The sequence below is a fragment of the Callorhinchus milii genome, unplaced genomic scaffold (genome assembly GCF_018977255.1).
Source record: "Callorhinchus milii isolate IMCB2004 unplaced genomic scaffold, IMCB_Cmil_1.0 Scaffold21, whole genome shotgun sequence".
In the NCBI taxonomy this organism is placed as follows: Eukaryota; Metazoa; Chordata; class Chondrichthyes; order Chimaeriformes; family Callorhinchidae; genus Callorhinchus; species Callorhinchus milii.
Window position 1 is genome coordinate 8537136 of NW_024704762.1, and position 26921 is coordinate 8564056.

General features: G+C 49.2%; 3 protein-coding genes across 6 annotated transcripts; 2 read left to right on the forward strand and 1 right to left on the reverse strand.

Moving 5' to 3' along the window:
* Positions 1-510: 510 nt before the first annotated feature.
* On the reverse strand, positions 511-4615 carry babam1 (BRISC and BRCA1 A complex member 1). The gene is made up of 8 exons (XM_007898954.2): positions 4229-4615; positions 3610-3668; positions 3054-3174; positions 2707-2785; positions 2122-2146; positions 1571-1700; positions 1286-1372; positions 511-1044 (listed from the first exon to the last, which is right to left on the reverse strand). Exons 1-8 carry the CDS (start codon positions 4613-4615, stop codon positions 844-846), a joined length of 1089 nt encoding a protein of 362 aa, XP_007897145.2. The 3' UTR covers positions 511-843.
* Positions 4616-6614: 1999 nt separating this feature from the next.
* ushbp1 (Usher syndrome 1C binding protein 1) lies at positions 6615-15489 on the forward strand. 2 transcript variants are annotated; one of them, XM_007898852.2, is made up of 14 exons: positions 6615-6846; positions 7707-7861; positions 8785-8933; positions 9378-9538; positions 10019-10225; positions 10510-10623; positions 11001-11149; positions 11848-11988; positions 12359-12456; positions 12700-13019; positions 13490-13690; positions 13976-14061; positions 14371-14493; positions 14985-15489. In XM_007898852.2, the coding sequence occupies exons 1-14, from the start codon at positions 6796-6798 to the stop codon at positions 15157-15159; spliced, it is 2130 nt and encodes a 709-aa protein (XP_007897043.2). In that variant the 5' UTR covers positions 6615-6795; the 3' UTR covers positions 15160-15489. The 2 variants fall into 2 exon arrangements, with proteins under 2 accessions (XP_007897043.2, XP_007897044.2); XM_007898853.2 differs by lacking the exon at positions 6615-6846 and adding an exon at positions 7196-7335.
* Positions 15490-16991: 1502 nt separating this feature from the next.
* On the forward strand, positions 16992-25623 carry ccdc124 (coiled-coil domain containing 124). Of its 3 annotated transcripts, none has more exons than XM_007898858.2 (5): positions 16992-17074; positions 18839-19022; positions 23261-23450; positions 24162-24276; positions 25097-25623. In XM_007898858.2, the coding sequence occupies exons 2-5, from the start codon at positions 18864-18866 to the stop codon at positions 25296-25298; spliced, it is 666 nt and encodes a 221-aa protein (XP_007897049.1). In that variant the 5' UTR covers positions 16992-17074; positions 18839-18863; the 3' UTR covers positions 25299-25623. The 3 variants fall into 3 exon arrangements, with proteins under 3 accessions (XP_007897049.1, XP_042198613.1, XP_007897047.1); XM_042342679.1 differs by having other exon boundaries at positions 16994-17074; positions 18842-19022; XM_007898856.2 differs by lacking the exon at positions 16992-17074 and adding an exon at positions 18369-18456 and having other exon boundaries at positions 18842-19022.
* Positions 25624-26921: the final 1298 nt, after the last annotated feature.

A 26921-nucleotide genomic window follows, 5' to 3' on the forward strand; every position in this document is an offset into this window, starting at 1 on the left:
GTAACAATCACTAAACTCTTCAGATCTCACAAGTTACGTGCTACAACACTGCTCATCAGCCTATCAATCACTTCCCAGGCACAGTTTGGTAAATTGATCACTTGACTGACCTCCAGCAAACATCTTAAGCTCTGGGTTAATACCTAAAGCATATTCATGTTTGATAAAGCCACAAGATTTCAGAGCAAATCCTGGCCCAACAGAGTAATAATAATAATCCTTACATTTGATACAGCGCCTTATCACATCTTTGAGACGTCTCAAAGCACTTCACAGAATATATTGTAAAGTGAATTGACTGTATGACACTGTTATTCTGAGAACCAATAGGGAATGGACTTCCCCCCCCCCCTCATCGATTCCAACATTATTTCCGAAATTCCATTAACTTCTAGTTTTGTAAGGAAAGTGGCGATGGATGATGTCAGAGGCTGAACAGGGAAGTAAAGGAGCACAACAGAGATTAAACCCACGGCCCCATCAGTAGAACAACCACTTTGGATTCACATGTATGGTTATAGGAGTGACAGTTTATATTCGGGATTGAAACCGAGGAACATTCGGATGTATCAAGGGGCCGGTTACCCTCGAGCAGCCCATAGTTTGTAATGAACTCTAAACACCACAGCTGCTGTCCGGATTAAGGCCACATGTTCAGTTCCAACTCAGCACAGAGCAGGTTGAGCAGGCTTTCCCGGTACTACAGCTGCAGTCACGGTCCCTGCAATGAAGTCTCTTGATGATTAGGTAGCTCAGCGATTGAGTCAGTGACCAGCTCCACCATCAGAATAGGAGTTTGCAGATGGAAAGAGCGTGAGAGTTCGAGAGAGAGGGGCCCCTCTGTCACACAGTCGCCTCCACTTCCACCGCCTCCTCGTCCTCCAGCAGGCTGTACACAGCGTGCATCTGAAACGGTCGCTGCAGAGGGTGGGCTAACAGCTTGGCCATACAGTTGTGCAGTTCCAGAGCTTGGCCAGTGAGCGAGACATCGTATTTGTAGCTGGTTCCCTTTGTGTCCAGCTGATTGAAGAATGAATAAATTTCCTGTGAAGCGAAAAACAAATAGTCGAGTAGTTTGCTTTGCACCCTACAAGTCTTTCCTCCTCCTTTCCTGGAAGCATTGACCAAACATTGTTAGTTGAGAATCCCCCACCCCCCCCATTCTTATCACTGGATGTGAGGGCACAAGATAGCGTACATGTGTACAACAGTGTACACACACAGAACAGACTGCCACTTTGCACATGGCACTCAATACTGCCACATATTCTGCCACGTTACCCACCTTGTTGTTAGATGTTTCCTCCATTTCTTCGGTTCCATTGTGAATATAAATCACGTCGAAGAAGAAATAGGCAGATTGTAGGATCTTCTGAGGGAAGAGAAAACTCACATCACTGAACAAATCCCCACCATGTGCAGACAAGAGTGCTCATGGTAACCGTTAACACCTTTAGCAATGGGGCAATGGGCTAGTGTATAAAGCCTGCAATGAAGGGCCAGTGCAGAAGCCCTAGATTGATACGCATGCATGTATGGGAAGCAACATTTAACTAAAGTCAAAACCTACATTGAGGCGTTCCATCGAGGCCAGCTGCGGATGGCAAGATGCCCGAATGTAGATCAGGATCATGCGGACAATATAGGGCGGTGGGATAGTCTGAATGTTCTCAGTTATTGGCAGCTCAATCTTCTGCTGTCTGGAGCACAGAGGTGGAAAGAGCAAAGAATTTTACAGCACAGGCAGATACCACTCAGCCCATCATGTCTATGCTAGCTCTCTGAAGTGTTTAGTCCCAGTCCTCTGCCTTCTCACAATATCCTTTTATCTCTTTATGTTCATTTCAAACATTTATTTAATTTATTTTTAAAACCTATTATGGATTCTGTTTCAATCACCATTTCTATGTTCCAAGTCCCACTACTCTCCAATCGATCAAATTTATTTAGTCAAAGCCTCTTGAATCATTTAATTGGATCCCATTTTCCTTAATCCCACAAAATTTCTCCAACACTAGCAGACAACATTTCCCAACAACAAAGCCTGGACATTACATAGCACTGAGATCTTTCTCAAGAGGCAGTGCAGATACCGATTTACCCACATGAATCATCACTTACATCAGGTTGAAGAGCCCATCCAGGTCTGATGTATGGTTATTAAGGAAAGAATATGCTTGCGTTATGTCATTCAGTTAGCAGTACCAGCCCTGGTGAAATAGGGCATTGATCTACTTGGCACCAATTCAGGCAATCACATCATCCTTGAATGTAGCTCAGTAGGATGTACTCGGTATACTGGTCCCAAGGACGACAGAAATTACACTCATGTAGCTCTTTTCACTTAAAAAAAATCCCATCAAAATCACCGATGATGAAAATCATTACAACAACTTGATTTATACAGAACCCTTCTCGCGGGGTAGTGTCTCAGAGTGCTTAACATTAGCAGAGCTTGATGCCAAGCCATTAGAAATTAAGTGAATATTGACATGATCCATGCAACATCCCAGAGACACACCACATACAGCAGTGGCTGCACTGGTGTGCAGACATGCAGCAACTGCATCTCACGTTCGGGACCACTCACTCAAAAGCGATGTGGGGAATAGTGAAAGAGTGCTGCGTTTGTGTCAGATTGCGTGCTGGCCCTGATCCATTTCTAATTCATTCCGGGGTTTCCCAGCCTCCAGCAGGAAAGGATACTGAAGGAATCGCACACGCTGGTGTCCAAGTCATACAAGCAACTGCAGACCTCACGAGGGTCAGAGGTGAAGCCAGATAGCTAGAAACAGAAAGGTTAGTAACTTGTAGAATGTCCAACATGATTCAACGTTGTCAGTACATTATTAGAGAATTCCATTTTTTTTAAAAAAAAGTCAAATTGTGTTCATTGTTTGAATTTAAAAACAACAATTGTATCCTTTTGGTCACAAGGCATCTGATGAAGGCAAGGAAGGCAAAGTCTGCCTCTCACCTGAGCATAAAGTACATGCACTACCCTTGCTGAGTTAGGCAGTTGTTTAAGGTGCAGTGTGGCACCTGTCTCTTACCCAGGTAACCTCGTCATTCACCACGACCAGAGCAAACTCGTGCCGCTTGTCAATCTTGTGCTTTGTCCGGACAAACATCTCGATCATTTTCTGGGCGATGTTCAGTGCATTCGTTTTCAGCCTGATCAAAAGGGGAAAGAAAGAACCAAATACAATCCTACTGATAGGACCAATGTCATGGTCATACCCATTCAACCCAGCACTCAAAGCATCCAAGTCAACACACTCAAACCCACTGTAAATGAACACAATCAAACCATCCAATCTAGCACTTAAACCATCCCACCCAATCCTTAAACCCATCACAACCCACCACTCTCAAACATCCATGTCAACGCACCGAAATCCACTGTAAACAGACTCAAACCACCAACCCAGCACTTGAACCATCAGTGACAGCTTTGATCACAACACCGTTACCCAGAACACATGTCACGTTGATAGACAAATGGTTCAGAATATAAGTCCTGTGACCATACCCATTCAACCCAGCCATTCATTGGTTGCATAATTGAACCAAGAAGATGTAGAACCATTTACAAGCATTTACTCTAACCCATTTAGTGACTCCAGCTTCTGCAGTGACATCTCCTCTGACAGATCCAAGCAGATAATCTGTGAAGAAAGGAAGAAACATTTCAAACATTTTCTGTTATCAGTAGAAGTTTGCCAACCACCTCGCCCAATAACTAAGCGAGTAAAGACACTAGTCTGGCCGATTCCTTCCTCCAAAACCCGCTCCAGAAATCAACTGCAGTACCTGAACTGTTACCCCCAGATTGACATCAGCTAACTCAGGAAATCAGACTGGCAATGTTTTCGGTCCTGTGCGCTTAAAAAAGTCAGGCAGATCATTAATCGGGAAGCATCCTGCAGCCCACTTCAGTACAGCAAATCCCACCCGCATTTACTCAAAATATTTATATAAAAACGCAAGGATTATTATTATTATTATCATCATCATCATTACTCAGCTTTATTGGGGGGAGGGGGGGGAGAAAGCCGCTTCGCCCACAAAATGCACAAAGTCAGTCGAAGAGTCTCGAAGACGCGATGAGGCGCTGTTACCAAACGAAAAGCATCACTGGAAGGGGAGAGGGTGGATGGGGTGGGGGACAAAAAAAAAAGAGTGTCACCTGAGGACCAAACAACCCCCAGCCGAGGCTGGCACTCACCACTTTCTCGGGGCAGTTAACCTTGGGAGTCCTGAGGAGGATCTCGGGCGGCGTTTGGAATTGAAACGGACTCTGGGCCTGAGGTTGGGGCTGGAGCTGAGGTTGAGAGTGGGACTGGGGCAGCGCTTGGCCCTCCTGCTCCACCTGCCTCAGGCCGCCATTGCTCCTTCCCGCCGCCGCTCCTGGGCTCTCAGTCCCGGCTTCCCCGTCCCCCTCCCCCTGCCCGTCCCTGACGCTGGCCTGGGGCGCCTGGCCGGGCGGGTCCTGCCTGTCCTCCGCCCCCTCGGGGTTGGAGCGGGTGCTGGGCCTGTGCGGCGGGCCCATATCCTCGGGCTCGGGCTCAGAGCCGGCCGGAGCCTCTCTGCCTTCCTCGACGGCCGCGGACATCTTTGAGAGCCGGAAGCGAGCGGTGGGCCGAGGATGCCGGGAGCTGTAGTCCACCCCCGGTGGGAGGGGGCGGGAGTTTCCGGCAGAAGGACTACATCTCCCAGAATGCTTCGCGGGCCTTCCCTTGTGAGGCATTGTGGGTGATGTAGTCCCATTGTTTCCATTCCATTGGACCCAACGGAGGGAGAACTACAACACCCAGAGTGCTGTGCGGCGTGCACCACTGCCATCCCATTTATCCCTTAAAACACCTTTTTCTTATCTTTATTCACCCCTTTTTCTTTAAAACCCTTTATCTCCAACTCACTCTCTCCTGAACGCTCTTTCTTCATCCCGACGTCCCCGCGTCGCGCGGCGCGAAACAATAGTTTTTTTTAAAAAGAAAAAGGGAGATGGTGTGAGCAGCAGCTGTTTCTCGGGCTTCACTGCTGTCGATAGTGTTGAGGAAGGGCGGGTAAAAAAAAAACAACCCCCCGCACCAATTCTACAGTCAGGATAAGAAAGGGAGGATACGCACAAGATTCTCCATGCAGCGCGACTCAAGCAAAGTCCTCGCGCGCGCTCCCTTCACTGAGAGATTCACCCTGCTTTTCTGATCCCAAGGGAATTTGGGTGGGAGTTGACAAGTCCCAAGTCTTGGGGACGCCAGAGTGTGCTTCTGGTAATAGTTGGGGTACTATTGGTAATCAGCCCAAACTGCTGCTTGTCCAGCTGGAGCTCGCCGACCCAATTATAGCTTTAGTTTGCAGGGTTCAATCTTAGAACCTTCGAATTATACAGCACAGAAGGAGGCCATTCGGCCCATCCTGTGCCTGTTCTTTGAAAAGTGCTTTTCCGAATCAATCCCGCTCCTCCGCTCTCTACCTATAGTCCTGCAAACTTGACCTCCCCAGATTGGGTTATCGGAATCTGAGTGATCAGAATCCCAGCTCACATTGATTGGTCCACTGCTCCAACTCCTACCAATGAGCCAGGCTGGCATCAACTGTGCCCTTGAGTTCTGCGGACTTGCCCGGGCCAGAAGTCGGATTTCCAACTCGATTCCAATATTCCAGTGAGGCATATCAACTTAGAGCCCGCTGAGCTCCAAAGAGATCCCACTTACTTGTCCTTACTTGTCCTTGTCCTCCTCCCCCAGAGAGGAATGGCACTAGTTGGTTGTTGGGCATCAAACAAACAGGTTTGAGCCCTCACTAGCTGGATAGCAGATATTAGGAACTTCTCGCAGACAGTACAGCTCAGCATTAAATGTTGTGAGTATATTGCTGTCACCCAACAACCTGAACACAGACCCCCTACCCCCTGAGCAGGGGTTTCACCAGTTGGAGGTAAAACAATGCTTTAGTTGTCTTTACAGTTTTAGCTTGATCCTGTCCTGTCACTTCTAAAGCAAAACATCAGTGACTATTGTTAACACTTCCCGTTGCACAGAGGGGTGTGGGAAGGAAACTGATGTCAGTTACATTTCCTCTGGATTCAACCTCCCAGGTACAATAAACTGTAAAGCCTTGTAACCCTTTCAGTGCTGCACTACGGCACAGAGATATGATGCACATGTTGGCGTGGGGGGCGGGGGGGGGGTGTGGGGGGTGGTGGAATCTGGAGTAAAATCCTCAGAATCTGGAAACCAGCGACAATATTTGATAGGTCCCACGCTTCTATAATAATAATCCTTGCATTTGATACAGCGCTTTTCACGTCTTCTCGACGTCTCAAAGCACTTCACAGAATATACTGAACGCGGCAGCCAATTGCGCACAGCAGTGTCCCACAAACAGTCGTGGATTGAAAATGACCAATTTATTATTGTTTTTTTGTTTTGGAGGGATTATTATTAGGTGTGTGGAGTAAGGAAACTTGGCCAAGGTGTCGCCCTCTGCCTGGAATTGAACCCAGGTGTTTCGCTTGCAAGGCGAGTGCTCTAACCACTGAACTACAGGACTTCTCATAATATTGTCCATTTGAGTCTCTTTCCCTTCACCTCAGGCACTCACAGACCTGCTGCTCGGATGTGTCACCTAACCATCTGTGGGGACAGGCCAGATGTGGGCTTCAGTGCTATTCCCTCCAGTCAGAGAGAGCAAGAGGAGGTTATTAGGAGTCCCAGCACCAGCGGAGGCAGGTCAGAGATCTCGATTACACCTATAGTATCCACAGCTTGAACAGAACTCTAAATCGTGATGCAATTTTTTCTCCCATCTGCCTGTGAGGACAGGACAGGCCTCTGTTTGGTAAGTGCCTAATGGTGAAGCATTTGGAATTAAGAGCGTCCAGGGCTCTGGGGGAACCATTCCTTGAAGCAGTCCGTTTGGGATTGTGGCAGTGCCGAAGGGCTCAGTGACTGCGTTAGTTCGTGAGGGTTAAACATGACAGAGGAAATCCACATCCAACGGATGTTGGCTTGGAGACAGCGCCAGGAGGAAATTCCACTTCAGGAGGGTGGCTCTGAAATGTCAAGCGCTCTCAGGGCTGTGTACGTCCGAGGCTGGACACTTTACCGCGAGGTTATCAAGTAACATTCCCCCTCAAGCCACAGCCACAATCTCCCCCGCCCCCCGCCGCCACCACCCCACACCCCACAGGGAAACAGCTAGTGAAACGGTGAGATCCACCAGGATCCCGAGCTGTGTTGCCCAGGATGTAACCGAGCAGCAACGGGAAGAGCGTGAACAGCAACGGGAGGAAGTTCCTCAGGCAGGATTCCTGGCGTCAAAATGGAGGTAACGAGAGCAGCCGTCGATGGCTTGGCTTCACCTGGAAAGAACTAATCGCATCGCGGAATGTTCCGGAGAGAAAGTTTCTGATCGCTGGGAAGGCTGGCCCCATCTTTGAATGGGGGGGGGAGTTTTGGGGACAGACATAACTCTATTCGGGGAGGTTATGGAGAATGGCTGGGGTGGGGGTTGGGATGGAGAGGTTGGATGGAGAGTGGAGTGTCATAGTGGAGGGATGGGGGTCCCCCGGAGGGGGGGACGAGGGGATGGGTTAGGAATTGGATGTTACAATGGAGACAGTCACCTTCCTGTGAGCTTGAGCCTGAGTCACTCGTTGCACAGTGGCGTGAATAACCCTGTCCCCCTCTGTCTCACAGCGTGGCCCCCACTCACCGAGCCAGGGCGAGTGTGCGGAGGAAGAGGAGGATGAGGCGGTGCAGGTGCTGAGGTATGAGGGACGGATCACAGAACTGTTGGTGGTGATCGCAGAACTGAACAGGAGGATCAACAGGCTAAAGTACTCAACCTTCAGGTGTGCCTTTATAATATATATAATTAATAATAACCCTTGCATTTGATACAGCGCCTTATCGCTTCTTCAAGGCGTCTCAAAGCGCTTCACAGGATATGCTGTAAAGTGAATTGACTGTGTATTTTGTGGGCCAAACGGGGCAGCGAATGGCACACAGCAGCGTTCCCCACAAAACAGCCGCGGATCGAAATTATTATTATTTTTTTTCACCGAGTTTTATTTCAAGTTCTTTTCCGGTTTCTGTTACGAAGCATAAGTCGGTATGGTGCGCAGGTGGGATTGGTTCAATGGTACCAAAATAATTCATAGAAAGCCGTGCTTTTGTTCACCTGCAGATAAAATGTGGTCATTGGCTCTGAGGCTGTTTATGGGACCTTCTGTTTTTTATTCCACAAGGGTCAAAGGAACCCTCAATGTCTGAGGTAACACCACCCTCCGGTGACTGACTGGAAGTACTGCAATGCCCCCACATTATTGATGCCTTTAACACTAAATCGCGTCAAGGAGCTTTTCACAAATTATTGCTGTCAAGTGTATACTTTGTCGGCCAACCCTGGCAGCCAGTTTCCGCATTTCAAGGAAACGCAAAGAGCCATGAATTGCCTGCCCCATTTGTCTGGAAGATTGTCGGCCAGGACAATTCTTCTCGTCTGCAGCAGTGCCAAGAGATCTTTAACATCCACCTGAACAGGCAGATAAGAACTGGCAGTGAAACAGCACAGCCAAAGGATGAAGCCTCTGACAATGCAACACTCCCTCTGCATTGTACTGTACTGGAATAACAGCCTCGACTGTGAGTTGCGTTCTCACGAACTCCAGCTTAGAAGCGTTTCAGCACACAAAGCCTGACTGCGGCTGTGTCTGTTGCGGAGCTATCTGAAATCACTTTGCTGACACAACGCTTATTAATTTTCCTTTCCCAGGGAGGAGGATGAGGATGAGTACCAGGACGAAAGTTCTGATCACAGCGACAGTTCTTGTGCTCTGGATGTCACGAATCGGTGCGAGAGTCAGGATCACTCTGCAGCCTCCGGGGTTGATCAACAGCCTCGGCCCATCTCCCCAGACACAGGTAAATTTAAGAATATAAGAACAGCTAGACGGAAGAAGACCAAGGTCCATCCAGTTTGCCTTCCACCATCCTGGCAGTCGCTCGCATGTGTCATGTCCCAAACTATACACTGTCTCTCTCAGATATTATTTCCTCACAATAAACCTATTTAGTTTGTGCTCGACACAAATACCTTCTGTTGGTGCTAACATTTCTCACTTAAATGCTGCAACTTTTAACTTTCAAGTGCTCCGAGACGTTCCCTGGCTTATCACGTCATTGGGACATGAGTCTCAAAGCGTTTCGCAGAATATATGGTAAAGCGAAGTGACTGTATATTTTGTGATTGAAAACACTGCTTGGTTTCTATGGTCCCAGTGGGTTGTGTTGATCCCTGTCCTGTGCTGGGGAGATGAGCTGGGTCCACGCGTTTCACTGATGATTTCCTCTCCTTGTCTTCTCCAGATGTGTCTCAGGGTCTCTCCCCGGAGCTGCAGCGGGTGCTGGCTGAGCTGGAGGCTTCGGTCCACAGAAGGAGGCGGCAGATCCCACTGGGAATGCCAGATCCCGAAAAGTACAGCCGGGAAGCGAAGGCAGCCCAGGAACACTGGTCACTGGTCACTCAGGTACTCAGGGGGCAGTGACTGAACTATACTGTGTGACAGTCGGTCATTCTGAATTCTCGTTCTCAGCCTCCAATCCTGCCCGCAGCGCAAGCTCCTGACAGATGTGGATCTTATTGATATGTCCTTTCTGTAGAGTCCTGTAGCTCAGTGCTTAGAGCGCTCGCCTTGCAAGCGAGAGGACCCAGGTTCGATTCCTGGGCAGGACAAAACCTTAGGCAAGTTTCCTTACTCCACACACCTCTGCTAACCCAGCATTAAGTAGGAACCTAGTTGTTACTCGATTGGCGGATCACTTTCCGGGGTTAATAACCACTCAAAAAGAATATGCAATTGGCTGCTATGTTTCTCCCACAAAATACACAGTCACTCCACTTTACAATACATTCTGCGAAGCACTTTGAGACATCTCAAGGACGTGATAGGGCGCCATACCAAATGCAAGGATTATTATTATTGTTTTGTTGCCTATTCTAACCGTAGGCTGTAGCAGAAGTGGAGAGGGAACTTGAGCTTGAACCTTGCCCCGATTGGTCGGAGGAGAGGAGCGCTCGGAAGTCGGAGATCAACGACATGAGGGAGAGGAACCGGTGTCTTGCTGCGGAACTCCAGGAGAGAGAGCAGGAGCTCAGCAAAGCCAAGGTCACACTCACCGCCTTCCAGGGGGAGCGGGACCGAATGCGCCAAAGGGTACGTATCACCAGACAGTCACTACACTCTCGCAACACAAGCAGGACTCACTCCCACATCACATCAGAGCCATTTTTACAAAGAGTCTGGCAATCCGTGGCCTGGTGTAACACAGGGAGAAGTTGTATTTTCGTAGCGCATTATGACATCAAAGCGTTCTCGACAGCTTCACACGTAATTGCTCCCAAGTTTAGTGCCAACATCGTCTCACCCACCCGTGGGGAGAGTGAAGGATTTTCTGAGGCTATGTTTCTCCCTGAACTCTGCGCTGTTTTGTGTCTCAGGTGCAGGACCTGTCATCCTGTCTGCAGAGGATGGAGGAGGAGACACAGAGCGACCAGCATCTTTCTGACGTCAGAAGCTCCGGCACTGACAAGGCCGAGGCCGTCGCGAACAGAGTGAGTCTGCAGAGAATCCAGACAGCGAGAGGATAATAAATAATAATCCTTGAATAATCCTTGCATTTGATATCGCGCCTTATCACGTTGTTGAGCTGTTCTCAAAGCGCGTCAGAGGATGTATTGTAAAAAGTGGAGTGACTGTGTATTTTGTGGGCGAAACTCGGCAGCCAATTGCGCACACCGGTGTCTCGCAAACAGTCGTGGATTGAGTGACCGCATATTTTTTTAGATTCAATCGTAATTAATCAAATTAATCGAGATAAGAGCGTATGAGAGAGAAAGAGAGAGCAGCAGGATTGACCCTTGAACTTGTCTCTTGACCGCAAGCCCCTCTTGTCTCCCCCCACTCCCCCCCCACCCCCCCGCCTTCGCAGGACCCTCACTCTTCGATGGGGACCTTATTCCAGACGCTTCAATGTTGCTCCACCGACCAGGACGTTTTCCGAGCGCTTCAAACCCATGAGCTGAACCTAACGAAATCCAGGATCCGGGAATTTGAAACAGAAACCGAACGACTGAAGCAGTATGGGGTTTGGCAATTCCGGAATGTTCCTCTGCGCTGAAGTTCTCACTATAAGGAACTTTGAGATGCTCTTATTTTATCCCTCCTTGTTTTGAAGCCTTCACCGCTCTGACTAATACAGTATTCCTCCTCTCGTTTAGTTTTTCCTTCATCCCATCAGTCTTCCCTCTCTCTCTCCCCTCCTCAGTCTCCATTACTTCTGTACTTCAGTCACCCTTTGGAACTCCATCCCACAGTCCCTCCGCCTCGCTCCCTCCCTCGCCTCCTTCAAAACACAGCTCAAGACCCACCTCTTCGCCCTGTGCCTTCGGTCACCCTCCTACTCCCACCCACCCTGCCCTCCACCTCTGCCAATCCCAGCCCTCTGCTCGAGTCCCAACCCTCTGCTCGGGTCCAATTCCCCACCTGTCTAGCGCCTTGGGACGTGAAAGGCACTATGCAAACATAATGCGCTGTCGTCGATGTTGTCTTCTCTCCCCTCGACCATCTGCTGGCTTTTACATCCCGATTTTGGTGCCGATCAACAGCCACTTGCTTGATCTCATTCACCTCTTCGCTCTGCAGCTCTCTCTCTCTCCCCACCTCCCCGGTGTCTCGCTCTCAGACTTTCGTGACCTCCTCCCTCAATGAAACTTCTCAATGAGAAGAATGGAGGTGACCGAGACCAGACTCTCTCTCTCTCTCTCCTGTCCCCTCAGGTGCATCGACAAGTGGAGGAGACAAAACAACCGGCTTTGCGCGGTGCTGGACGAGTGCAAGAGCGACGGCGAGCGTCTCAGCATGTTACTGGGCAAACACGAGTCCAACAGCACTGCTCTGCAGCTGGCCTTGCAGTACACGTAATACAGGCCGACCTATTTAATTTGGTCGCTCAATCCGCGACTGTTTCTGTGCTCACAAAATATACAGTCAATTCACTTTATTCTGTGATTCGAGGGTTCGACTCGCTCTCAACGACATTATAAGGAGCTATATCAAATGCAATGATTATTATTAGTAGTAGTATTATTATTTCTCCGTAGGCGTCAACCTGGCTCGGTCAGTCTGATGAGCACTAAGTTGGATCGGAAGTGAATGCAAAGTCGATTTGGATTTATTTAAGAGAGCGAGAGAGTCACAAAATGTGGGGAGGGGTGGAAATGAGTCTATCGCAATGTGTGAATGATTTGAGGGGCTGCTCTGTGGACTCAATGACCTGTTTCTTTCCAGCGAGAAGTGCATTGAGGCCTACAGCCTGCTCTTGGCCTTGACAGAAACCAACCTGAAGAAAGAGGCAACCTCAGGACCCAGAGCATCAGCACCGAGAGGTAAACAGCTTTCTGTAAAGTCCTCCTCGGTTTCAATACCCCGCCCATCATTGGCGATCGGGCTTTCAGCCTTTCTGCCCCACCTTCCTCGCTGGAACTCCATCCCAGAGCCCCTCCGCCTCGTCCCCTCCCTTGCCTCCTTCAAGGCCCGTTTCAAGACCTTCCTCTTTGACCGTGCCTTTGCTCACACTCCTCCGACCTTCATCCCATCCCCTCCCACACGCCCCCCCCCCCCCCCCGCAGCTCGGGTGCAAACCCTCGACTGCCCAGCACCTTGTGACGTCCTCCAAGATAAAGTGGGACTGAAGAGCAAGATTGCGAGGCTGCGGGTGGAGCACGCTGCGGTGAAGCGGACCCTCCTGGAGCTGGGAGAGACCCCCGCCCACCTGAAGCGATACAGCGCCACGACAGAGGGCGGCCAGGCCAAGCCTCACAGGCTCGAGATCGTTCCCACAGTGACAGAGCGAGATGCTGGAGCAACCTCCGGTCTCCATTGGCCTGAACCTCCTCAGAGACCCAGGAAGGAGAAGTGGGAGTTGCTGAGGGATCTCGTGGATGTCAGGGTAAGTTCTCCCCAGGACGTGGTTGGGGTTGAGGGATCAGCGAGGAGGTGGGAACACCTTTACTTACCATGACTCAGAGTCCCGTAGAGTAGGGTCAGTGCGCTCACCTCGCAAGCGAGAGGACCCGGGTTTGATTCCTAGGCTGGGCGAAACCTTAGGCAAGTTTCCTTACTCCACGCATCTGTTTACCCAGCAGTAGGTAGGAATCAGGTTGTCGATTGGTGGATCAATTTTCCGGGGGTAATAAGCCCTTCACAAAAGTAAATAAAATTGGTCACTCAATCCACGACTGTTTGGGGGACGCTGCTGTACATAATTGGCTGCTGCGTTTTACCCACAAAATATAGTCAATTCACTTTATATAATATCCTGTGAAGCACTTTGAGACGTATCGAAGACGTGATAAGGCGCCGTATCAAATACAAGGATTATTCTTATTATTTCTTGCTTCTCGTTGCGGGAAATACCAGGAAGAGATGGCCGAGTTGAAAGGTCAGACCAGTTTGATGAAGAGAGAGAGGAGAGATTTGGAGCAAATCCTCTTGTGTCAGGTGCCCCGGGAATCCGCTGTTTTGCTCTTGATCGAGCACTGGCGCTCAGAGCGGGACGAAGGGATGGATCCACCTCCTCCGTTTGACATCACGGGCGAGACGGTTAGAACCTCCAAGGAGGTAAGAACAAGCACCACTATCTTCTCTCTGCTAGAACCTCTTGAGCCACAAGATGGTGGTAGAAGCTTTGCGGTAAATGTCAAGTGTAGGGATTGCTTTACATTGGCAAGTTTACTGTAAAGTGCATTGTGATGCTTTGACTATGATAAGAATTTGTGTAAAGGAACTGAGAGTGTGTGCAAATGACATTCGTATTATTGGATCACTGAACGTGGAGCTTTGCTTCTGTACATGGGCTTGCTCGGCTCCGACTGACAGCAAGTCAATCCCATCCTGTGTTTTCAGGTGGTGGGAGAGGGAGCTGACTCATCACAGGTTCCTGGACTTTGCAACAAGCAGCTGATGTCTGACCTCCTGGATAGCACCAAGGGGTAAGCACATGCTAAACAAGAGATGGTTAACACATTCTAGAAGGAAACCCTCTGGGCAGAGGTAAGCTCTGAGCTGGGTGATCTGGGAGGCTACCCTGTGTGAGGGGTGCTATACAAATGCAACTTGTTGTTATAATTTGACTCACTGCCCTTGGCAAGTGAGGGGAAAAAAATAATGTACCCTTGGTGACATGAAGGTGATGGGGCTGTGAGATCAGTATTGAAAGTTCTCTTGCAACAGAACGCAGCCAGAGTTTACAGGGCTTGGAATAAAATGAGGATAAGCAATGGTGTTTATTTGCCCCTCAGAGAGAAGCAGTTGAAAGTCCGTGCTGGGGAGTTGGCGATGTCACTGGAGAGATCGATACAGGACAGCAACAGCCAGAGCCACACATCTGCAAGGCTGGTCTCAGACCTCAGGAACACGCACAGGTAGAGTGGCAGCAAATCAACACAGGGAAACTAACTGATCTGGAGCGATCCCATTTCCTGGATGGTGTTCAGCCCAACAAACCTACTTTGCCATTTTGTTACAGCCCAACCCTGTTATAATGCAGCGATTTGAGTCCCAGAAAATTCAGACCTTGTTTTATAATGGGGCGCTAAAATAAAATGGCAATCACGAGCAATTTCAGGTTACTACAACAACAAAATTACGTTCATAGAGCGCCTTTCACGTCGGGAGGACGTCTCAAGGCCTGGACTGTCACTACAGCACTGACATGAATTCCCTTGCTCCTCACAAGCATACAGGAAACAGGCAACTGTTTCCCCGGGTCCAGTATTGTATGTCTGGCTCAAACATGGGGTGGGGAGAGGATTGATCGACCTCTAATTGTGAGCCTCTCTTTCCTGTGCCCATTTGCACCCACTCAGGGTTTGACAGCAACTTATTAATCTCTCGGTCTGCTCCCTTCACGCAGCAACTTGTCGACGGCCTACAGGACTGCGCAGAGGAAGTATGAAAACCAGCTGATGAAACTGGAATTCCAAATCTCGGCCATGTCGGAGCGGCACAGGGCACAGATCGCGGAGCTGGAGCAGAGTGCGAAGAAACTGCAAGAGGAGCTGGACAACAGCAACGGGACCCCTCTGTAAAGATCCCTCTCTGTCAAGAAGTTGCCAATCCATCCTTCTTTAGAAAAGACCAACCCTCAACCTCCCTGCAGAGGACCACCCCCAGACCACACAGGGACACTAAGCTTAGGATACACTCCTGCCAGAACTGGGAGGTCTGAAGCCCTTCACTGGTAGAATTCTCTACGTGGAGTTGGGGGAAGAGGGAATGGGTGTTCCTATGTTAAAGTACCTGTACAATTTAATGTGTTTTAACCATTTGGGAGCATTTAAATACTGTATTAATTTACGTTTTTTTGTCCCCTCTAAATGTACAAGCACAATATATCCTTTAAAATCGCACATGTATTATTTTACGGTTCAAGTCTTTTTAAAATGAATTTTGGGTACAGAAAAAACACTTGTGCATTCGTAATAGGAATTTGATTACAATTTTTATTCAAACAAATCTCTCAAAATCGTCACGAACTTTCTGCATACGAAAATACAAATCTGTGAATCAAACAAGAGGCCTGAAACAAATTTTAAGACCTAATTAGTCCATTGAAAAAAGCAAGGAGGCCGGGAAAGAGAGTGAAGCCAGTAATCAAATGATCCCCACACGGTCTCTTTACGGTCTTCAGGAAGAGCTAAGTCACGGGCTCATCGAAAATAACTATAATGCCAATATAAACTGACATCGTCTCGTTAGAGCTGCACTTGGGACACTACGCTGCGAGCAATTCGAGATGCACAACCGCCTTGAAATTGGGAGTGCGGACGGACGGACGGACTCGACGATGACGTGCACTGCTCCACTCGGAGCCTGGATATAGAAGGGGCGCCGTGGTCCACCAACAAGGCAATTCCAAGACCCGTAGCTTAAAGCAACTTCCCCAGCGTCCCGGCTCTTCACCAGTCCTCCTGCGTCTTGTTGGAGTCCTCGGGCTGGCCGCCCAGGCGCCGCCGCGGGGAGCTCGGAAAGTTGCGGTCGGACCGGTTCAGCTTCTCCAAGAACGAGGAGAGGAGGCGCTTGTTGAGGTGGTCGGTCTGGGTGAGCTCGATCCGTGGCCCCTCCGGCTCCCCGTCTGGGTCGGGGCCACCCGCGGGCTCCTCGGGGGTTGGGTTGGGTGACGTTGGGTTGGGGTGGGGGGTTGGGGTGGGGTGGGGGGTTGGGGTGGGAGATGTTGGGTCCGGGCCCTCCCCCTGACCCTCTCTGCTGGACAGGTTGAGGTGGAGGCTGGTCTGAAGGGCCACGTTCTCCATCTCCTTACACCTCTTGCTGTCGTTGCTGAAGGGAGGCCGGGCACCGCTCACTGCTTCCTCCGTCGGCCTCTCCATACCACCTCCCCCCCCCCAACCAACCCCCAACCCAACCCCCACAGCGGCTTCCCGGTCAAGCGCGGGCCGGGGCCATCTTTGTGCGGGGCAACAGGCGACGGCGGCTGCGCATTGACAACCTGCTGTCTCTCTCTCTCTCTCCCTCACAAACATGGCGGCCGCGCCCATTGCCCCACCCGTTATGTGCCCCTCACAAACATGGCGGCCGATGATCAGGCCCCAGAGGTGTCACAGCTATCGGTGCACATATCCCAAATACCTTACATGGTTGAGGGGGGAAAAACGCATAAACAAACACACACACACACACAGAGGCCCGGAAAGCGATAAGATCTTGTTATCTCTTGATCGTGACGAGCGAAAATAGGATTTCTGTCCAGGCAGTGGCGCGGGCAGCCCGGTGACGTCATCAACAGGGGTCAGTGACGGGGAGGGCGTCAGTCCGTCAGTCGCTCCGCTCAGCTGTTGCCGCCGCCGCCGCCGCCGCTCTCCTCACAGTGAGTGACTCTTAAGTGAGAGGAATCCCCGCCATCACCGGAATAGCCGCACCGCAAACCTCTCTGTTTAGCAGTAGGGTTGCGGTCAGGAATAATCGCGCGTGAGGCTGCGGGACAGAGTGAGTGTCCTCTCACCCCCCCTCACCCCACCCCACCCCCACCCTGTGTGACACTGGGCCAGGCCTGGCCTGGGTTGGGCAATGATCCTGACCTAATTGTTGCAGTAACAATAATAACCCTAATCCTTGTATTCGCTGTAGCGCCGCCCCACGTCTTCGAGGCGCCTCGGAGCGCGGGGCAGACCGGAACAGGACCAGGCCATTCAGCCCCTCGAGCCTGTTCCGCCCGCCCTTCTCTTAAATCCCGGTCGATCTGGTGCCTCAAGTCCAGCGCACTGCGAAGTGGAAGTGGATCGACTGCGGGCGAAAGGGATCCCGGGGGCGGGTGGGCGGTCCTGGCTGATCGAGACAGTCGGATGGAGGGATGGATGGATGGAGGGACGGAGGGACGGCGGTTGCTATATATAGAATATCGGAGTCGCTGTTATATTTAGAATATCTTTCCACGTGTAATTGTAAGTGAGGGGTTCAAGTGAGGTTTACATCCTGATAGCAATCCTTGAAATTTGATGCAGAGCTTTTATCGCGTCGTTGAGACGTCTCGAAAGCGCTTCACGGGAATGTATGGTACAGTGGGTTGACTGTGTTGTGGGCGAAATATATATATATACTTAGAATAAGGGATCCCGCAGCAGTGAGGTACAGGATGGAATCTCGTCAAAGGCTTCGGAGGGACAGAGCTGCTGTAACGGTGATGATAATAACTTGCACCTTTCTTATAGAAAAAAAGAAATGCCTCGAAGCACATTACAATTGATCAGAACCTAATATCACGCACAGTACACAGACACCTTTGTTATCGCAGATCGAGGAGCTGGTAGTTCTTAACCAATGATCTGGGTTTTTGAGCGGTTGTCAGGAGTTTGGTTTGTACCAGAACTTTCTTTGTTATGGAATTGCCAATGGAGGTTTCTAGAGTTCAGTTGTGCTGCTGTATTTCCAGAGAGAGCATACTTTTGTAGTGTTTAAAGTGGGTGTGAGCATTGTGTGTAGACAGGCATCTGTCGTATAGCCTGGGAATACAATAATAATCCTTACATTTGACGTTATGCCTCATCAGGTCTTTGAGACATCTCAAAGCACTTCACAGAATATACTGTAAAGTGAATTGACTGTATATTTTGTGGGAGAAACGGCTTTAGTGTGGCTTGTTATATTCTTGCCGTCATTGTTGTTGCTTTTATTAGTTCAAATGAGAGGTTGTATTTTAATTTCTATAAATCACCACATGTTGGGCTTATAGCACCTTTTTTTTCTGGATTAGTGACTTGAGGCACTTAACAAGGACCTTGTGGATCACATGGAGGAGGAGGAGGAAGGAGACTGGACGTATGATTGAAGACATAGGTGTTAGGAGAGTGGGACTGGAGGAGATTGTAGAGGTAGGGAGGATAAGGCAAAGGTGTTGAGGGGTAATCTTGATGTTCAAACACACAGAGAAGATGTGGTCAAGAAATGGGGAAATCTACCCCAGGTACAAAGGCTCATAGTGCAGGTCACTGAGAAAATGAGATGAATCAAGACTTTGTGGTTTGGTGATAGAAAGTCTTGTAGATTGAAGCAGGAACGGAAGACTTAGATGGGACGAATTCCACAGACTTGGGGAAAGAATATTGGAGCATAAGATTGCACCAGAGTTACTCGGTGAACTGAGTGCATCAACAACAACAATAACAAGATGTCATTTTCTGTTGCGCCCTTCGAGTGAAGCGTAGTAACTGTTAAGGCAGCAATCCCCGCTCTCTCTGACCTCTCTCTCACCAGCAGGTGGCGCTGTGCAGCAGGAGGAATGCCCAAGAAGTTTCAGGGCGAGAACAGCAAGTCAGCAGCCGCCAGGGCTCGGAAGGCAGAGACCAAGGCAGCGGCAGACGCTAAGCGGCAGCAGGAGCTCGAGGATGCGTACTGGAAAGATGACGACAAGCACGTGGCAAGGAAGGAGCATCGCAAGGTTTGTCCTTTTTTTTTGTTTCCCCCTCCCTCTTCACCCCCCCCCCCCCGCCCGCCCCTTCTCTCACCTCCCCGCCGTCCGCCAATCTTGTCCCCTCTCCTGGATGCTGACTTGTCAGGTACTGTTCCGCATCCACCCTCCAGTAGCCAAGTGTCTGTCGTTCACGTATGATCCTCAGCAGTAAGTGTCAGCAGCTTATTCAATCGCAGAGGGCACTACAGGCTGAATCCACCACTGCTTGTGGGGACGCTGCTGTACGCAATTGGCTGCTGCATTTCGCCCACAAAATATACAGTCAATTCACTTTACAGTATACTCTGTGAAGCGCTTTGAGACTTCTCGAAGACGTGATAAGGCGCTGTATCAAATGCAAGGATTATTATATATTATATCCCCAATCCAGTTCTCACTCAATGTCCACACTTCTGCATATTCCACCAGGACCATTCACATCTGCGTGGCTCAGTTCCACATTGGGTTGTCAATGCACCTCTCTGAGGTTTAACCCAATCCCCAGGGACGGCCGTGCTTGCAAAGTGTAGCGGGTGGCGAGAGGACTGTTCAGTGTCAACCAGGTTATTCTTTGCTTGGTTATAAATAACCTCAGAGCCTGGCTCAGAACCACCCACCCCGAGTAATTGGAAATCATTTAAAAAAAAAAATCTTATCCCCTCTAGCCCTTTAGTCAGAATCGTACATTTTCACCCATTCATCACCTACTGGCGGGTGTTCAACCGTGGATTACTTGTCAGAATGAAGTATGGCGTTCTCACATGAATGGAGTATAGTCACGCAATGCCATTTTCAAACCACACTCTTTCCTCTTCCCTCTCTCTCCTCCCCCCCCCCCCCCCCCCACAAGCGAGTGAGGACTTTTCAAGTGTGGGGGACTGTTTTAATCTTGCACAGTCGGGGGTCAGTCGGCTGGAGGAAGCAGGAACGCTGTTAATATGACGAGGGCCGTGACAACAACAAATACTTTGGATCTTGTTTTTGTGTGCTGATGTTAAGATCACGCTGATGAATGGGCTTCTCCGACCAGACTCATCATTTATCACACAGTCCCACACACGAATGCTAAGAGATCAAAATTCCCCTCCTTCCCTCTCGTCTCTGAATATTTCTACTCTCCTAGAGGCTGACTCACATTGGGCGGGGGGTGACTACAGGCATTGAGCACAAGCACCGACTGTTGGTTGGGTAGTTTGGGGAGGGATGAGAAGGGGAGACAACAAAAGCTGACCTCTGATACTCTGCTTTATTACCCAGCAGGAGAGGGTAGGCCTGGGCATCAGTGCCAAAAGGGGAGCATTGATTATAGTACCTAGAATCTAACATGAAAAGGATCAAGGCCTTTACAGGGATTTGCTGTCAGGTGGAGTGACTGCAAGCAAACACAGCGGTCAGCTAGCGCACATCATAACCCCACAAACACAGCCATGAAACGAATAAACAATTTATCTGAAGGATGGTTCACCAGAAGAAACTGCCTTCTCTTTTAGTGCCAATGGGATCTTTCACACTCCCTTGAACAGGCAGACAGGGTCAGTTAATCATTTCGTTCGAAGAATAGTTTCTCTGCCAATCCACCTCTGACTCTGGGCTCAAGTCCCAGCCAGTACGGGTCTTGAACTCACAATCTGCTGAACCAGAGAGGAGAGTTCTGCTACTGAGGCAGACTGACCCACATCAGCAACGTGTTTGCTAATTTTTCCCAGGAAGACTCTGGTATTTAGTCAGCCTGAGAGAGCAGCCAAGCTTTAGCAAAAAGTATTGGAACGATCAGCCCCCATAGCAGCATATTGAATTGGTGCAGTTACAGAGAATCGCCCATAGGTGACAGAGATACTCCATGTGCTCAAGTTGTGCACAGTGCATTTCTGGGCAACGTTGATGTGAGTGAGATACAACTCTTTTCACTGAGGGACAACCTAGTCACTTTGGTTGTAAAGCTGAATAATTTTTGGTTTGTGTAGTTTTAATTTCTGAGACTTGATGTCCAGTAGATTTGCCCACAATATACAGAGTCAATTCACTTTACAGTATATTCTTTGAAACGCCTCAAAGACTTGAAAAGGCGCTGTATCAAGTGCAAGGATTATTATTATCACAAACGTCAGCCTCTGTGGACCTACACAACAACGTCTAAAATGTCTGCAATGGGGTAATTGGACCTTCTGATTTCGTTATGCGTTTACTCCACCATCAATTGTGGCAATAAGCCCTACAGACCCACAAGTTCCTGATAAATTGTTTATTCCTTTCATAGCTTTGTGTGGGACTATGATTGACCTGACCAGGATGACCTAAGCCAAGCAATGGTTAGAGAGCTGTTACGATTAGCCTTGTGTGTGTACCCGAGTTTAGGCAGGGAGAAAATCAATAGGGAACGACTTGGGTTAGGTACTTGAGTGACTTTCGCCATTATCGGAAGGAGGGAATGTTCACTTACACCTGGATTCAGAATAGCTTCTGAACTAGCTTTGTTGTGTGTGTGTGCCTGTTCATGTGTGCAGCGTGTGCAAGTAGGTGTGTGCATGAGTGTGTGCCTACGTGCCTCTGGGTCCAGGCGAATTTTGAAGCACCCGTTTAGGCAGATGGTGACCCTCGCTTCAAGGAGCTCAAATCTGCCATTCAGCTGTTTCCACACCTCATGAGCAGCTAAATGGAACGTGAAAGCAGCTTGTGTGTAGAGGCTGAGAGGAGGGGGGTGAGGAGGACAGGGAGAAAAACTGACAGGAGAAACATAGCCATTAACCCAGTCAGTACCCTCCTCACTGGACTAAATGAGGTGAGACCTTGTTATAGTGGCTCGGTGAGAGGCTTTGCAGTGGGAAGAGTGGGGGTAAGAAGGAGGGTGAGGGCACAGTGCCACTATCATGAGTCTTTGTATGGTATAGGGAGGGGACCGGTAGAGTGGGCAGGAGGATAATGAGAGTATTGCAATGGGTGAGTCCCTGTCCGTTACGCTTCCTGTTAAACAAAAGCAGAAGACTTAGCTCCCTATCTGTGTAACTGTGTCTGCTGCTATCTCTTGTCCGTAAATTTTTCAGAGGCTGAAGGAGGCCAGAGTCCGTGCTCGCTGCATTAATCGCAGTGTAACCAGCGCCTGCTTTAATCACCCCACAGCTCAGAGTTAAGAAACAGCGAGTACAAAACACCACTCGCGTTTCACCGTACTCCATGCAAGCGATACCCAACCCTCATGAATATCCAATGCAGATTGCAGGGCCCTTCCCCACACATTCCTTTCTATCAAATTAAAATCCTGCAATCCAACACGGACTGGGCATGATGCCCCTTGAGGTGGCTCGGGCACCTTCTCATCCTGCCCTGTAAATTTAGTGCCCCCCCCCCCACCACATACACACATACAGACACACACCTACCCCACCCCTAACCCACAACCTTGCAGCATTTAATGGGGCAGCTCGCAACCCCGAAAAACCCCACTCGCTTTAAGTTCTTCCATGCAGCTGATTGCAGATAAGATGCGAGGCAGAGAGAGGCACAGGTTTACATTTCCTCCACATCCCTTATTGCTCGGAGACAAAGTTACAATCCCTTTTCCATTGTAAACTGAAACTCTGATCACTAATTCCCTAACCCCCACGAGGGTTGTTGGCAGATTGTATACTGTTTCTGCCCAGTGTGTCCCCCGTAAACAATCTGCCAACAAACCTCGTGGGGGGTTAGGGAATTAACCTTTTAAAAGGTTTTTAAAGCTCCTTACCCGCAGTTCTGCAGTGACCAGACTTACACTTGAGGTAACGCCTAGTGGAGTTCTGTATCGTAGTGGTTAGCGTGCTCGCCTCGCAAGCAAGAGGGTCTGGGTTCGATTCTCAGACAGGCAGGGCAAAACCTTAGGCAAGTTTCCTTGCTCCACACGCCTCTGTTTACCTCGCAGTAAGTAGGAACCCGGTTGTTCGTCGATTGGCGGTTCCAGATGGGAAACTCTCCCTTATATAAAAAAGAACAATTGATCACTCAATCCACAACTGTTTGGGGGACACCTCTTGAGCAATTGGCTGCTGTGTTTCGCCCAAAAATACACAGTCGATCCACTTTACAATATATTCTGCGAAGCGCCTTGAGACGTCACAACAACTTGATGAGGTGCCGTATCAAATGCAAGGATTATTATTATTAATTACATTGAACCAGGCCTGGGTTGGCAAGGCAATGTTCCTTTGGACACAGTTGATGACTTTGTTGCCCCTTTGATCTCCCCTCTGCAGGTGGAGAAGGAGAAGCGGCGTGTGGAGCAGCTGGAGCGGAAGAAGGAAATCCAGAAGCTTCTGGAAGAGGAGGACTCCACACTGAAAGCCAGAGTGGGCAAGCCTGCCCCCCCTGCCAAGGTCACCCGGGCACAGATAGAGGAAACCATCAAGAAAGAGAATGGGGTCAAGCAGACACTTGAGCTAAAAGGTACCGAAGCAAGGGATCTGCCATCGATGGTTTGGTTAGATTTATCCAATAAGAATTTGTCTTTTTACAGCGCATTTTCACCCCCAAAGCAACTTCTTGATGAGATGGGGCTGGCCTGACTTTTTTTGTTTATCACTCGGGTGTCTGCGGAAACCCATCAACAGAATATCCAAGCCGTACTTAAAATTCCACGCCTCCCACCTACACGTGGAAATTCCAGAGATAGATTGTTGGAATGGAACACGCACTCTCTCCCCGGGGGGGATGCATCTCACTGGCACCTCGCTTCTCTCCTTCTCTCCCAACTTGCCCCCTCCCCTACACACTCCCCCAAGCGCATCAGGCTAAATGGAGGAGGAAGATCGAGCAAGAATGAAGTACTTGGGAGCTGGGGAGAAAGGTCCATAGAAACAAGCAGAGGAATTAGCTGCAGAGAAATTAGCTGAGGAGAAAGGTTCTGATGTGGTGATGGAGGGAGGTTGGAGTGAGTGAGTGAATGATCACCGCTCATTGTAGTGCAGTACAGATAGTCCTTTTGATCAGAATTGCTCCAGTACTGCCTCTGGGAGGACTGAGACCTCATGTGAAACGACACTCACTGCCTTGCCCGGGACAGGGAATTAATTCATCCCTATTCGAAGGGATACCTCGCCAAGTATTACAGTGAGGGCGCAGTGTCATTAATGTAATGCATGTGTTTCCTTTAAAAAGCTCCGAGACAGCAGAGCCACTTGGAGGTGCCTCTGGAGGAGAACATCAACCATATTCTCGCCGAGGAGGGGGCTGTGGATGCCAGGAGTATTGAGGACGCCATTGCTATCCTGAGGTGAGTTGCGAGGCTGGTGCTGGCGTCCTCTGTGTCAACAGCGTCCGTGCACTGGAGCTGCAAAGCAAAAGATGATGTTACAAAATTTGCATTTGATCTCTTAACCTCGTCACGTTGAAACATCGCAAAGAGCTTCGCAGAGTTTCCTGTAAAGTATAGCCACTTCGTTTGTAGGTGAACACAGCAGCCGATTTGCACGTCGTAATAATAATCCTTGCATTTGATACAACGCCTTATTACGTCATTGAGATGTCTCAGAAAGTTTCACAGATGAAGCTGAATTCTCCAGCTTGCAAAATTAAGCAGAAGACTTATACTCTTGGTGACTTGCCTGGGAACATCTCCTCTACTTTAAAACTAATGGGGTTTTAAAAATATGAGAGGATTTAATAATCCATGTTCTGATGTGCAGATTTAAATTACAGGAAATGTTTCATTCATCATCTGAATTAATGGCACAACCGCAAATTGGTACAGAGAGCGTCATCTTGAGGTAAAAGCACGTGAGCATTGGAGGGAGTTGCCATTAATCAGGTCCTTAATAGCCAATAACACCAACTTGCATTTAGGTTGCACCTTACACGCACAATACAATACGAAATGACATTTGTATGGCGTCTTTCATGTCAGGAGGATGTCCCAAGGGGCTAGAGTAGAGTTCTCCAATGCTTTTCCTTTGTGAATTAGCCCCTCTCAGGTGGACATAATCTGAATGGAAAAAATACATAATAAGTAAGATTTGCCCCCTCCCCCAAGGCAAACAGAAAGCTCGTCACTTGACCACAAAGTAAACTTGACCCTCTCTCTCCTTGGGTTTCAGCACGGCCGAGAATGTGGACCGTCACCCAGAGCGCAGGATGAAAGCCGCTTACGAGGCCTTCGAAGAGGCCAACATGGAGTGCATGAAAAGGGACAACCCCAACATGCGGCTGTCACAGCTCAAGCATCTGCTGAAGAAGGAGTGGATGAAATCGCCGGAGAATCCCTTCAACCAGAGGCACTTGGCCTTCAACTCGAAGTAGGGAGATGGGGACTGGGAGAGCGTTGACTGGCTCCCCAGGCCTTTCCCCATCATCACCCCCTTTAAAATGGCAAAAAGCTGAATTTCGAGCTGCATTCGGTGCAAGGAATCCCGAGAGATTGACGACCTAGTTTGCCTTCCGCACGGACTTAATGGCCTCCCCATTTTGTTTCAGTGACGTTTCGATCTTATACTTCTGGCTCCCTCCATCTCGCAACCCCCCCCCCCCCCCCCCCGCCAATCAAATAGGCAACCTCTTCCCATCTTTGACCACTTTCCTTTGGCAATGAGTTCCCATTAAATGAACCTTCTCACTTTGGACATTGGCTGAACTGGTGTGTTGTGAGTTTTTACTCCAAATAACGTGACAGAATTGGGAGCACAACCTGGGAATGTTCTTCCACATTGGAGTCAGTATTGGGAGAGATGATATCTCTTTAGCCCGTCCTCTTATTTTGATCTTTTGTATATTAATATTTGGGGCAAATGGGGAAATCACAAGCCCCATTCTACCCCTATCTTTTCTTACTCTTTAACACCTTTTTAATAGTTTCTACACGATTGCCTCCCCCAAGAGGCTGAACTAGAGATGTCCTGGGCGGAGGGTAATGCATTAGAGGCTGACGTGGTTAGTGACATTTAATTTATTTCAATAGCAGTGTGCGTGTAAGCCACTCTGGTGTGAGGTTGGAAATGTGTTAAGCAGCGTAAGCTCAGTTTGCAACAGAAATCCTCCACAGTACCTGTAACTTGGCTGAAACCTTCCGCCTTCCTGGATCTGTGTGGTTTGGGAAAGGTTCTTCCCACCCACTCGAGCTTTCTCTCACTGCGTTTCGCACTTGTCATTTTGTTAACTGGGGTTTCTGCACAAATACGATGACTTTATTGAACCAGGCGTGCAATGAGGGGGGGAAGAGGGAAACAAAAGAGTTAGTTGAGCTACAAGCGGATTTGGTTTGTTTGGAGCAAAGGAGTCAGGTCCTTTGCCTTGCGACCTGCACCTTGCGGGAGAAAGGAGGAGAATCTTTTGTATAGGTGGCTACATAGTTTTTTTTTAAAAAAAACTAAATTTGCCCTTGTATTGTGATTCAGTGACTATTTCAAACAAAGAGGTAAATAAAAAAAATTACAACCAACTAAAACTGGGTATGATTTATACCTGCGCCAATCCCCAATACCAGACGTTTGATTCCAAGTTTCCTTTTGGTAATTTTTAACCAGCTCAATTTTGCCCAAACAGTTCTAGGCTGGGTAAGAGGTGGGTAAGACATTGCTGAGAGGACTCGGCCCCAGTCAGTCGTGTCAAAAATTCCCAATAAAGACAACATCAACAAAAACTTGCATTCATACAGCGCCCCTCACCCAGGGTAGCGTCCTAGAGCTCTTGACAGTGGTGGAGCCGGTGTGAAGTGGGGGAGGTGACTAGGCACGGTCGAAGAGGAAGGTCATCAGGCTCAACCTGACGATGGGGAAGGAAGATACAACGCCGAGGGATAGAGGAAGAGAGTTCTAGAGTTTCGGGATGTAGTGGCTGAAAGCGCGGCCATAGCGATAGTGGAACGGAGGAGGGCATGAGGGACATGCAGGAGGCCAGAGCCAGTCGATCGGAGGCAGCGGGCAGTGG